We start from the raw sequence: 14,339 nt of genomic DNA, 5'->3' as shown, positions 1-14,339 counted from the left end.
ACACTTTCTTCAGTTTCTCAAATTTTCCCCGTCAATACATTTTCCCCATCAATACAAAATTCATTGAAGGCACAATAATGAATAATGCAGTGGAACTTTGTTATTAAAAAGAACTTCTTGGAAACAGTGAAGTTACCTCTGTTACATCAAAACTTTGTTTTATCAAGGCTAGAAAACTCTAGGTTACAAAGTTGTGAGCGACGAAAGTACTTTGTTATCCTGAGAATTTATTATAACAGTTTTCTAGATAACAAGGTTCCACTGTACTAATATTGTCACAATTTCAAAACAAAACAGAAAGCTCTCAATAAAGGAAAGAGGAAGGTGTGTTTGTTGCGAAGTTGTAATTTATTACTTTGTACACTTCATAAGTTCAGTCAGAAAAGAGGACTTTACAGTTCGTCATTGGGATGGTGAGTTTTTGATTGCAGTGTTGTGGGTTCTGGATGCCAAATGTTGGGTAGGTAGACGATGAGATGTGCATCTCATGCAATGGTACTCGCGTTGCTGGCAATACGGGGCCATAAGTCGGCACACTCTTTGGCAACTGGACCTGTGATGGCTGAACCTGTAGTATGAAGACAGAGCAAACAGAAAAGAGTGGGCTTAGTCAAGGTCAATCATGGATGATTTAAAATATGGCAGATATGTTGGAGGAAACAGATTTGAATTTGAAGAAAGAAAACAGAAAGAAAAAAAAATACTACTTAAATTCAATTTAAAAGAGGTCTGATTGAGTAATTATCTAAATAATATCTTTCATAATATGAAAATAACATAAGGAAAATAAATTCTATATCAAATATTTTTTGTATTTTTACACAGTTTAAAGGTAATACAAAGTTTTAGTATGGGGTCATGAATTTGGTTCAAATGAACATATTGGAAGCATATGCGATCTTACAATATGTAGTGATCGTTGTCGCGGTTGAAATCGAGTCTGAAGTTATAAAATTGTAAATAATAAACTCTCTATGTTGTACAGCTCCCTCTCAAGGTCAAGACATTAATTAAGCTATAAAACAATGTTTCTTGACTAAAATCGACCGATTAGCTATTCCCGTTTGGAAATTATATATCACAACTACATATTCTGAGATTTTCATGGTCGCAGCTACCACCGTACGGCCGTAGACGCTAATTGAAATGTATATCAAAATTTACCGGGAGCACCGGCAAATTTTTATATTCAATTTTTCTCGAAAGCAGAAGTGTTTTGGGGGCTAAATTTTCTTGTGCTTATATTACATCAACAGGGATATACAAATACATCAAAATTGTAAAGAATCACAATCCACCCATTTTCAAAATTTCCCAAAACTTTGTATTACCTTTAAAGTTTGCTTAGTAAACATGTGTATCACTGAGGATATTCAACCGAATAGACTCTTACTGCAATTAAGGTAATACAGTTTGGTAATGTTTCTATAGAATGCATTTTGGGGGGGCTTTCAATAAAACATACCAAAAATTTTACCATTCTATAAAATGTATTAGTATTTCAGTTGTTTTTAATTTGTTTCATGATCAATGAATTACAATAATCAAATAGTTTGTCATGCCATGATTTTGTTAGGCCATTAAAAAAAATATATACATGTTTAGCGTCCCCGCCCACTTCCTTTTTGGGGCCGCCCCCTATTTTGGGGGGGAAATTTTAAAAATTTGTATTGATTTTTTTTGAAAGAAAAAAAACACATGAAAAACACTGCTAAAATGGATCTATTTCTGATTTAAAAAAGAAAAGAAATAAATTTTGGCGGCCATCTTGAAAAATAGCCCGACTGTCAGGGAAAATGTACCGAGCGGCCATTTTGAAAAAAAAGAAAAGGGCCTCCTCCTTCCTATTTTTCAAAAAAGCAGCACGCTAAACATGTTTTGTTTTTATTTGGCCTTATCCCAAACAAGAGACAAACTTTCACCACAATTTTGAAGAAGAAACTTGCTGAACGTATATCGAAACACAGCCACATTGCGTAACTTCATAACTTCTGTCAAATCTAAATACACATTTAGTGATTAATTTTTCTCAAATTACTTAAATTCCATATACCACTACATTCAAATAGCACACCCAGCTAAGCCTACATTTTAATTAGTATCAATTTACATATGATTTTGTCGTTTGTTTATAAAATAAACCTGCTTCCCCAAAAGCTGCAACATATCAACAATCATTACAGAAAGATAATCGCTGAGCTAATGTTTTTCACCGTTTGTTCCCAGTAAATATGATTACAAAAGGGGATATTTATGTAGTGTGGATGAAATGTCATTACCCAGACTTACCTTTCATTTCTCCCTTGTTGTTCACTATGACTCCCGCATTGTCTTCAAAGTAGAGTACTATGCCTTCTCTTCTTCTGATGGGCTTCCTTTGCCGAATGACTACTGCAGGCATGACTGGAAAAATAAAGGAAGAAGTGGTCGTAAAATATATGAGTGCTCCACACTAACCAGGCCTGACAGCAAATGGAAAGTAAAAAGCGACTCCAAGATCTGTATAAAAAATTTAAGAAGACGGCAGGAGCCAATTTCTTCACATCCGTAAATGACCTCCTGAATTAACAATTGTGTTGAGCCCTTTATAAAATTCATTTTTCAACAAAATAATTGCTTCCAGATTTTCGAACACTGATCAACTGCAAATTACAATACAATATATAAAGAATATACAAAAACAAAAAACAAAACGTGTATTTTTGTTCAAGTATTCCAGAGTCTAAATATACTTCTTTGTTAAAGATGACTTACCTTTTTTCCTGAGTTCTGGCTTGCCTTTCTTGACAGTAGCAACGATCATGTCACCGAGACCAGCATTAGGCAGTCTGTTCAGCCTACCCCCGATTCCGCTCACAGCAATGATGTACAGGTTCTTACCACCTATTATGAAATAATATAATCCAAAGATTACAGCGAGATTATTACAAAAAAAACTCCTCAAGATATTTCATAATTAGCACACTTCTAAATTACTCCAATGTTATAAATTGAAAGTTCTTATGTGATGAGAGTTGAAATCAAATTCAAGAGGTGGGGTAGAGTTGCATTTGATTCAAAACAGTCAGGGCTCTACACCAACACTTATCTGATCAATACACACAGCCCCCTAAAATTCAAACATCACTCTACAACATTGACATTGGACAGTGTTGATTCCCCCACTGAAATATTAGGGGGAGCACGATTGGCCCCCCCCCCCCCCACGAAAAATAAAATGAAAATATAAATTTTCAGAACTCTGGATGGCATTCAGTTACAAAATAGAGAAATATGCCCACCCCTTTCATTATAGCAATCCAGATTAGATCTTAACCCTACGTTAACTGGGGGGGGGGGGTCAATTTGACCCCCCCCTGTAGAAATTTCGCGACTACTCCGAAACCGCGGCAGATATAAAATTTTCCTCTCATGACTTTTTACTTTCGAGTCTTACGCATCTTTTAAAACGATTTTTTTGAAAATCGGACCTACGGTTAAAAGGTCGCGTGACCTTTTGTCTTTGCATGTCAGCCCGAAAATCGCTCATTTTCATGATTTGTGTACAAAACATATGTAAAAGTCATTTTCCCTAAAAATAGATAAAACATTGGTTATTCAGTCTTGTTTAAAGTTTAGATGTTTGTTTTGAGGTCAAAATAGGTGAATTGTAGTTATAAATGAAATAAAACAACAAAAACAATAAAATACATAAGTTAAAAAAACAATGAAATACATAAGAAATTATAAAAACAAGAGATAACATAAGGAATAACCTGGCTCTTCCAATTTTTTGTGTTGTATTATTATTCCAAATGGTCTAATAAATATATGTAGTGAAAAAGATTACTTAAATATGAATAATCTATGATTTATGGGCCGCAATGTGAATTTTATGACCTTATTTGCATAAATTACCATAAATATGCAAATGAGTGAATTTTTCAAAAATTTGAAATTACCATTGTATTCTATACACTTCACTTGACATGCATGCAAATTTTCACGGCGATCGGCGGTGAAACGGCCGAGATCTTAGGGGGGGGTCAAATTGACCCCCCCCCCCCCCCCAGTAAAAACCTGGTCTGAAATAGCCCAGTTAAAATAGGGTTAAATTATCCCTCCATCCATTATGATCTGGCATGGCATGGAATTCAGTACTAAACAGAAAAACTGTGCCCTTCCCCCCCCCCCCCCCCCCCCCCCCACCCTGTATGTCCCAAAAGACACCTGAAAACATCTAGCTCATCATCTACCTTTTTATATATTGTAAATCAACACTTTAAATATTTCTGCATTTCTTTTGTATTTTGATTTGTCAGGAAAAAATTCAATCTTTTGCCCCCCACCCCCCCCCCCCTCCCTTCCTCCATTCTTTCAAAATCATGGATCTGCCCCTCCTACAACACCAATCAAGTAGCTTTTGAAAGGGCCATATGAAATATTACTATGCCAATAATCCTATTCAAAAAGCAAAAAATTACATTTTATTTACCTGTATTGTCTGCACAGTTGATGACCGCTCCCACTGGCAAACCCAGTGAGATACGGAATTTAGATCCAGATGAACCTCCACGTCCTAAAGAAAATTTTTAAAAAGAAGTTACGCATTAATGTTTGTGAAACCCAGTTTGTCAAGTTTCTTGTTACTAGTGTTTGGTGCCTTTGCAATAATAATGTCAAAATGACTTATCTGTTAGTACTTTAAGTGCAAAAGGAAAGCCCCCCCCCCCCCCCCATTACTAGTTTAGACACACTTCCCTTGGACCTGGCTTTAAATCTAATGACATTTATTGGCTTGCTAAAGCCTACAAACAGTACAAAAACAAAAGATCACCAGATCTATATCTATTGTCTTGAGTATTGTTAAACAGGTAACCAACATTTGATTCACTTCACTTTGTTAAATGGTACTAAATAAAGTTCTCTTCATAACTATTACTAGACCGAATTTTCCGTCTCTTTCGTTCGTTAGCCTCTTATTGGGGTAGGGTCGGCCGGCTCTCTCTTTAGAGACGGAAACCGTCTATACACATTCCCTTGATAACGCCACGGCCATTTCAGGTCGTAGCGTTTTGCCCCCAAAATCCCCCAAAATGTCATTTTACCTCGTGCATTTTATATTGTAAATTAGGCCTAGGCTATAATAAATCAGTTCCACTTACCAACTTGACTGAAATAATCAGTTTAATAGTCCCTTTTTAGGAATTTATGGGTCAAAATCGAAATCCATTTTGAAAATCTTTTTCAACATGGATTTCGATTTTGACCCATAAATTCCTAAAAAGGGACTATTAAACTGATTATTTCAGTCAAGTTGGTAAGTGGAACTGATTTATTATAGCCTAGACCTAGGCCTAATTTACAATATAAAATGCACGAGGTAAAATGACATTTTGGGGGATTTTGGGGGCAAAACGCTACGACCTGAAATGGCCGTGGCGTTATCAAGGGAATGTGTATAGACGGTTTCCGTCTCTAAAGAGAGAGCCAACCCTACCCCAATAAGAGGCTAACGAACGAAAGAGACGGAAAATTCGGTCTAAACTATTACATGCAAGTTCAGTTAATGTTGCATTTCCAAAAATCCACACAAATGAAGCATGTTTTCCTAAAAAGCCTGCCAAACTGTGACTGTGAGTGACCAAAGTCCCAGACCACATTAAAAGAGGAAACAATGCAAGAAAATATTAGCATATTCTAATCTACAATTCAAGTAAGAAATTGAACTGTAGCTGACAAAGAGTGACAGGGCCCCACGGCGTCATGGGCATGGCATGCAGGAACTGCTATGAATGATTATCAATAGCAGTGCATGCCACGGGGTACAGGCATGGGTAATCCGAAATGTGGAGCAGTCATTCACGGCAATCTATCGGGGGAGTAGCCCACCAGACATTGCTAGAACTCGACTAGAAGTACCTCCCATATCCACTACATCAGATTACCGTTGAGCCCTTTCTCAACCCATTATGATAATCACAGGGAACATGTACCATTGTCGGTAAATAAGATCTCATTCTAAAAAATGATGTTACATATAGACCTAGAGTCTATAAGGCAAACATGGAATTACAGAGCAACTTCAGTCATCCACCGGCCACCCGACTGAGTTTATTGCCAGCTCACTACAACTACGATACAGGATATGTTATGAACAAATACATTTCTAATGCCAACATTTCATGCCGAAAATTACGGTATATAATACATGCACTTTATAAATAGGTTCATCAAAGGAAGTGAAATATATTTAAGACTCTTATATATTATCATTTATATGATGTACTTCCATGATTATTACGATTTAGACAGATTTATTTAGTAATATTGTTCTTATCGCATACCTCGCTTCGACATTTTGGATGGAAAGAGATTGATGATTGTCAAAATTTCGCCATTAGAGGGCGTGATCAGATAAGGTCATATAGTGTCCCTTTATAGAGGGACTAAGGTCATAGAATTAATTAAGTTTAGGTACGGTAATCCAGCCTATGCGTCGAGGCATAATTATTTTGAATTCATTATTTTTTTTCTTCTCATTTCAATAATTATTTTTTTTTAAATAATTTTAACCATCCATTTTTAGAAACACATGAATTCACAAAACAAAATTTACATTGATAACATAACAAAAATCAAACAAAGCTTGATGCCGATGGTTTGGCAAAATGTATTTCAAATCCTAAATGCCTTTGCACTTTATCCTTTCGTTTTCATCCAGAAAAAAAAACTCTTTAAATAGATGAATTGAGACAAAACAGGATTTAGAAATGGCAAAACATCAAGAAAATGCACTCCCCCCAATTATATGTGGAAACATTGAATGTGGTCAATAATGTTTCTACAATTTGTCCGACATCAGTTTTGTGGCTGTCCTTCATAAGAAAAAAGACGGTCAGTCTGTCCCGAAATACGGCCCCCCTCCCCCGCCCCCTCCCCACCCAAACCTGTAAGATCTCACCCCTTGAATAAAGTGAGAGTATTAGCCCCAAGGGTCCCCAAAAAATATTCCTCAGTCGGGTCGATGCCTAAAAGCGGTACATGCACCAAACTTTGAGAAAGGTATGTGATTATAATTATGTAAGCCTGCTTAACAACAACATACAACAAGGCAAATAAACAACATTGTTAGAAGAGTTGATAATTAATTTTACTACGCGTGGAGTGGACATGGGAAAGGGTACCCGCGCAACCTGAAAGGTGAATAGTCATCCCTTGGAATATCAAAGGGTGACCTTTTCACTCCGGCAAAAAACTAAGAAGAAAAAATATGATGTCTCACTTTTGACAAAAAATTGTCATACCTTTATTTTTCTCTTTTTCTTTCTACCCCCTATCTTTTTCTTTTTATCTTGCTTTATTTGGTATTCATGTTATTCCCATTGTTATACTTAAGTTATTTTAGCAGCAAGAAGTAAATTATACCGTTTATATCTTCTTTTTCTTCTTCCGATTACTGAAATATCAATTTATGTAAGCTATATAATTCGATGCGTGTGACCCCCCCCCCCCCCCCCGTTCGTGAATAGATTGGTGGCACTGGAGGGCCCAGCCCGGGCTGAAAGATCACCCCCCCCCTCCCCCGGCCCCCTCCCCCTCACTTTTCTAGTGGGAAGGAGTTATCACATAATATTATTTATAGGGGTGCTTTTTCACTCTAAAATTCTTTGACAAGAAAAAAGGGCACCTGGTCGATCGGCTGGTCCATGGTCATGTAGGCCTATGCTCATTTTATGTCTCAACATTAAAAGAAAGAAACAAAGTCTCCGACCCCCATCGCTCTCTCTCTCTCTCTCTTTCTCTAACCATGCTAACTCTCTTTCTTTCTCTCTCTCAGCGTTTCATTCTCTTTAATTTTTTTCTGTATCTTTTTTTTCCCACTCACCATAGTTTTGTCAATTTCTCTGTATCTCTTTCACTCTCTCCTCACTTAATATTTGCACAATCACTGCTATGCTGATACTTATTTGTCAGTCTGTTCATTGACTCTCTCTCTTGGTAACGACAAACAGTCACCCCATCCACTAAACACGTCGCGTATAACAAAAGAAAAACAAATAATGGGGTAATACTGCAATGGTGTATAGACCAACATGACTCGGACTTATACCCAACGATTTTGGTGTTCCTTATATTTGGACGAATGAAGAATAGCTGTTAAGATTTCTAATTATATTTTGTTTTGCTTTTACGAGAATATGGATTCATCGGAATTGTTGAGTAAGTTGATTTGTGTCATTATTTTCTCTCGAACTGAAAGCCGTCTATCCGCCAAAATCCTCTTGCCCCCCCCCCCCCTCCCCCACCCCTCTTTTACTGCTTTCCTCAGTTTACGATCGCATATTAATTGTTTCCTTCTATTAAAATCGCATGTATTGAGAGCATACGTGTTATAAATCGACATGTTATTTTCATTTGTGTATAATTTATCCCATCTTGAAACATTCCAATTCACGACTTGTGAATAATAGAATGCAGCGTTCACTCAATAGAACAATAATCAACATTTTAAATGTAGTAACATTATTGATCGTCAGAGAGCGGCGCAACAAGAAGCCATGTTTAAATTCTCTCCTCTCATAAGCAAATTTCATATGCAATTGCAAATACATTTTCACATAATTATCACACATTGCCATAATTACATGATTCAGAATGCAATATTCCCAATAAATATCTACACATAGACCTATATACATATTTATAAATCAGGTCTATTATATTGTTTATGTTAGTTTAGTTGATTAGTTAATTTGGCTTTCTGCTTCTCTTGAACAAGATCATTTTTAAGCAATTACATTTCATTCCTCTAACATGTACTTGATTAGTTAGTAAGATTTAGAAGTACTACTACATAAAGCACATGCATAAGCATTCTGTACTTTTACAATATCTAACTTGTCATCATTTCCATGGCACGTATACGGTATAGGCCTATACAATACTCGGAAGAATTTAGAAAATTAAGAAGAGCGATTCATCTCACTTGTATCATTTTAAAATTGTATGGTATAGTGGTGGTGATGATGCTGCTGCTGCTGATGATGATGATGATTGCAATAATAATAATATATTGTGATAATCAGGATTATAATAAAGATGCTGATAATAATAAATATGATAATGTTAATAATAATGATAATAATAATAATAATAATAATAATAATAATAATAATAATAATAATAATAATAATAATAATAATAATAATAATAATAATAATAATAATAATAATAATAATAATAATAGTAATCATCATCATCATCACTACTATTAAAACGAGGTGAGTGATATAATAGAAATACACTAGTTTGTCGAGGGGGAAGGGGGCTTTGATAGACCCCGCCCCCCAAACAAAACAAAAAAATATTTTAATAAAGGGGGAGATAAATGCTCCTTAGAAACTTCCAATTTTAGAAAAAGAAGCAGTAGATGATTCTAAGCTCGGCAGATTTTACTTTATTTCAATCAGGGCATCTAATTATGTGGGCCTACCTGAAATTAATAGGTACCCTGTCAATGAATATAATAACTTTTTCTAGCTGCGGATCTTTTTTTTAGCGCTGGCTGATTCTGTTCGGTGTGCAGGCGAGGTGTAAGCCCCTTTAAAATGTCTTTTATTTTCATTAAAGACGAGGGGGTGCTTTCAATAGACTTGAATGTGAAAGTCCTTTGTATCCCATATGGGCCCTTATGACAAATAAAACCGTGCCCATCACTTTGTTGAAACGTTGTTTACAGAAACTTGATTTCCCCATGCCTTTGTCCAGGTTATATGATTTGTATATTATCGCGTGCATGACATTTCACAAAATCTTTTATGAAATTTGAAGAATTGATACTATTTTCTGAATATAGTTTATTCATGATCATTGATTTTATATAAATAGTTTATCAAAATTCAATTTTTTCATGATTTTACTGAAAACAATTACTCTTTATCAGTGCATCCACACAAAAACATATTACTATCAATGTAACTTGGATGCTGGTGACAGGAAATAATATTTTTAGGGGGAAAATTGGAAATTATCAATATAAAGAAAACAATTAGTCGCTAGTGAGGAAATGCCGTCACAGACTCATGAGTGAGTTGCCAATTTGTCTTGTGATTTTCAAAGTTTTTTCATGTCATTTAAAATTCCTAACTTTCTTATTAGTAGTCCGATTTTGCCCAAACTTTTTTTGATTGGTTTGTCTGATTTTTCTGCTTCTATTGAATGTTACTTATTTTTGGAGTGGACTTGCCCTCAATATAAGACAAGGAAACAAATTTTAAACTGACAAGTTTTAATACCCTTGATAAAGACTAATTTTGTTGTTGTTGTTGTTGTTTTGATTTAATCTTTTTGGGGGAGCAATCTTAAATGCCAAACATGCCATTTTATGCATTTGCAAGGATCAAAATGCGTCCCGTTGCCAGTTGGTCTTTTCAGTACACAATTCTATATTTATTAAACTTGCCATTTGTATTTTTCTATGTCAAAATGCCGTTTATTCAAATCAGGTTCTGAGCATTCTTAAAGTCATTTTAAAGCCCATCTGTACTAGTTTACAGGAGGGATTAGACCACCCTGTAGGTCACTGGACAGGTGGTTATATCATCAAATCAGCTCTCAGTTAACATAAGATAAAGAGCCCCATGGGGGACCAATGGTTACCGATTAGGCATTGTTTGCTGTAGAGGGCGCAAGTAGCTATAAGTAGTACATTAAAGATTTAAAAGGTGCTGTATATTTCAAAGCCAAAAATACTTTCTGTGTTGGTCTTGATATTCACTGTACATTAAACTAGTCGTTTACCATATTAAATTGTTTTATAGACTGTTTGTTTAACTTATGCTTGACATCCCAATTATTATTTTACACAAAATTTTAAAAAATGGGGAGGAAAAAAATATGAAGTTGAAAGAAAGGAAAAAAAAATCCGCCCGCCCGCCCCTACTCAAGAAAAGCAATCGAGGACAACCAAATGATTTTTTGTTGTTGGCCTAAGCGGACGACTGATGTCAGCTATATACCCTCCATTTTTATTACCACACCACTATCATTATACCTCACCCGAAGCTCCCCCGATAGGTGTCAGTCACCCTAAAAAATTTGCATCCCTACGACCTACTTTTAACTGTTTTGTTTTTAATTTCTTGCCCAACATGAGATGGCTCTTTCCCACAAACTCCCCGCTAGGTATAGCAATATAATGAAACGCCGTAACCCCTCCAAATTCATATTCTCCCCAAACAAAATCACACATACAAAAAAATTAAAAACGAAAGAAAGAAATAACAAAGATATTGAAAGATGGATGCTCCTTAGAGACCAACTGTGTGTCGCACATTGTCCTTATGCAGCTAGACATAACAGCAGGGCCGTAGCCAGAGTTTAATGGGGTTTTTTTTTTGGGGGGGGGGGCACATACATGTAAATGATAGACGTCCTGAAACTGCGGGTCTACTTTTGTTAAGTAGAAATCAAAATGTGATTTTCGACGTCGTTTCATAAAATTACTAAATGGAGAGTAAATAAATACACAAATAAACCACTCTTCCGTGCCCGTTATAGAGGACTAAATGTTCTCTAGCTGTGCACCAAATTGATTTTATAGTAATTAAGCTGCATGAACAAAATGACATTATCAGAACCGTATTACGCAATATCTGGTAACTTCTTGGCAATATACAACGAATCAATGAATACGCCCATGAAATGGTTATGAATTTACATAACAAAATTTCAGACAATTAACAGCAAATCAAAATTCCAAATTATATCAAACAAAGCCACGCAGGCTTATTCCAAGGTCGGCTTCTTCTGCCAAAGTTGATGATCCCGGTTGATGATTTAGCTTTATCCGTGTTGATTCCTTAGATTAATAGACGAAGAAGCAAATGTAAGTTCTGTCAATACAGTAAGTCGACTTGTTGTATCATATTTATTGGGGGAAAGAGATAACAATTAAATTTTCCAACTTTCATGCATCGATCTTGGATTATGATTGTGTTACCCCTATCGGATAATGAACGAGTCTAATTGATTGGTTGCGTCAACGTCATGGCAACCATCGGCAGCTTCTTACCTTTTTCGTAATATAGTACCCAGGATGCTTCCTCATTGTGTTACGTAAATCACACAATCATACATACATGGTATATGATTTAGGTAACGTACGGCCCATGTGCATATATGCGTTGCATTGTTGACTAACAGGTAGTTCATGTAAAAGGCATAGCCATAGTTCGGCGACCGGGAGTATTGATTTTCTGGGACTGAGGCGAATAAATGTGTTCGCCGATTGAGGTCCTGATGTATCTGATCTGAGCTAAGGATCAAGAACAAAAGTTGTCTTGTTGCATGCCTCGACTTGGCCTCCAAAATAAGGTGATTGTCTCGTCTTGAATTGCCGTCGTGGATTTTTCGTGAAGCGCTCATGTAGAGGTTGCCGCGATCATTAATCGGATCCATCTCATTCATTCATCTTCATGTAGTCGTAGATCTCACTTGGATCTCTACGTGACTCTAGCTCTTCTACATGATAAACAGCTGCAAGGCAGTGCAGAGGTGGAGCCGTCCGGATCCCGCTGCTTCTGTAGCAACATACTCGGAATTTAGAGGTGATTAAGATAGGGGTGATCATTTAAATTAATTTTGAAAACACTTAATTCCACCATTAACCATCTAAGTTGATTCAATTCAATTTTTCAATCAATTCATCATTTCATCATAATATGTTTCATCTTCATCATGATTGCACCACATGTTCATTACAACTAACCAGCTGAGTGTTTATGCTTTGTCTGTTTGTCTTTGGTTGCGTTTATTGACCAAATTTTTGGCTAGAATCAGGTTTCTCAAACGTCTTTCAGGCAAATTTTGAAGGTGATAAACGCAAAGCCTTTTTTAAAGGGCTTTAGATATGGGCATATCTAAAGACGCAAAAAGGTGTGTTTTGTATGTGACATACAGCCAGAATCACGTCTCTGAGAGATCGATAAACACAAAGCTGTTTTGAACCTCACATACAAATAGGACTTGTGTACAAGCATGTGTGTGAAGTTGACCTCCGAGAAACTGTCTGCTTCCCGGGTCAAAACAGCTGGGCAGACACCAGGCCTTTATTTTGAATCGTGAAGGGACGATAAACGTGACATCCCGCAAATCACGATCGTATAGTGGGGTATGATAGTGGGGTTCAATAGTGGGGTACGATATGTACATATCTAGTGGCAAGCCCCGATAAACGCGCCCTTTGACACCTACAGTGTAGCTATGAATGATGATTCTGACCGAGTTCTGATCATGTTGGATGACTGAAGTCTGAAGGCGTCGCGTTGATTAATAAAATAAAATAATCTTTGAGTTAAAGCGAGCCTGGGGCTAGACCAAAAGCTTCAGTTACATCTCATCTGGCTCCTCTGACCGCCTCTATGTTGACAAATGTCAGTTTTATTAAAGAATGACCCATACATATATGCTTATTTCTGTCTACTGTCTGAATTACCTGCCTCCGATTTTAAATTTTTTTTTTTAATAGAACTCTTTATACCACAACTTTCGTGATAAGTTCTGTTGATTTGAAGCCAAACTGATTGTATTTCATTTTAATCAAATTGTGTAAAAATGTGGCCAGGCTTACGTTATGATTCATGTTGAAATCGCAGATCGTGATTTAGACTCGATTCTTGGGCTCAGATTCACTGTCATTAGCCACCATGCAGCATCCAGGAAAGTTGCCACCTCTGAGTATACAACACCAGCATTACCAACAGGAACCTATTCTAGGAGTTCCACCAATAAAAATAGGTTAGAATATGGAGTTCATTATAATGTCAAATAATTAGAGAAATAGTTAGCATGCATGCCTTTCATTGTTCTAAATCATTGTATTCTTGCAAGTTCTTTTGTTGTTCTGTTTCTTCTTTCTTGTTTCTTTTCCTTTTAATTCTCTATCTTTTTCTTAATTTTTTCTTCTTGTCTTCTTGTCTTTTTCTGCCACCTTATATACAGCCCTTTCTTCAATTCAATGAAAATCTTATCCCATTCCCTTTCCAAATTCTAACTTTCTTGTACTTATTAATAATCATATACAGCCTATACCAGTATATATTTAAAAAAAATAAATGTTCATTTTTGTGCATGATGATGGGCTACAATGTATATGTGTAGGACCTTATTGTGTCTGTTTTATTTCTTTTATTTCTTCATGCTTCCTAGTTGGCGCATTAGTATGAATGATTACCGTATTCATAAAAGTTCAGAGAGCTCAAAGTTCAATTAACATTAACATTCTGTCTATTTTTCAGTTTCCTTAATTTAAAATTTAACCCCTACCCTTTTTTGGTATTATTTATCATTAGTGATTG

At 36.0% G+C, this 14,339-nt stretch overlaps 2 protein-coding genes across 5 annotated transcripts in view; one reads left to right on the top strand and one right to left on the bottom strand.

The window, feature by feature from the left end:
• Positions 1-329: 329 nt before the first annotated feature.
• On the bottom strand, positions 330-6,391 carry LOC115919367 (60S ribosomal protein L23). The gene is made up of 5 exons (XM_030972964.1): positions 6,327-6,391; positions 4,475-4,558; positions 2,755-2,883; positions 2,290-2,403; positions 330-568 (listed from the first exon to the last, which is right to left on the bottom strand). Exons 1-5 carry the CDS (start codon positions 6,337-6,339, stop codon positions 486-488), a joined length of 423 nt encoding a protein of 140 aa, XP_030828824.1. The 5' UTR covers positions 6,340-6,391; the 3' UTR covers positions 330-485.
• A 5,778-nt stretch (positions 6,392-12,169) lies between these two features.
• LOC584520 (transient receptor potential cation channel subfamily M member 2) overlaps positions 12,170-14,339 on the top strand; it is a 40,353-nt gene continuing 38,183 nt past the window's right edge. For 2 of the 4 annotated variants that reach the window (XM_030972480.1, XM_030972478.1), the window contains exons 1-2: positions 12,486-12,590; positions 13,638-13,779. In XM_030972480.1, the coding sequence (XP_030828340.1) occupies positions 13,689-13,779 (91 nt within the window). In that variant the 5' untranslated portion in view covers positions 12,486-12,590; positions 13,638-13,688. Of the gene's footprint in view, positions 12,591-13,637; positions 13,780-14,339 lie in introns of all 4 variants that reach the window. The other 2 variants (XM_030972481.1, XM_030972479.1) reach the window with 2 other exon arrangements.

The sequence above is a fragment of the Strongylocentrotus purpuratus genome, unplaced genomic scaffold, assembly GCF_000002235.5.
Source record: "Strongylocentrotus purpuratus isolate Spur 01 unplaced genomic scaffold, Spur_5.0 spur5_scaffold_6, whole genome shotgun sequence".
In the NCBI taxonomy this organism is placed as follows: Eukaryota; Metazoa; Echinodermata; class Echinoidea; order Camarodonta; family Strongylocentrotidae; genus Strongylocentrotus; species Strongylocentrotus purpuratus.
The sequence above is the reverse complement of the archived record's forward strand: the minus strand, read 5'-3'. Positions and strand labels throughout refer to the sequence as shown.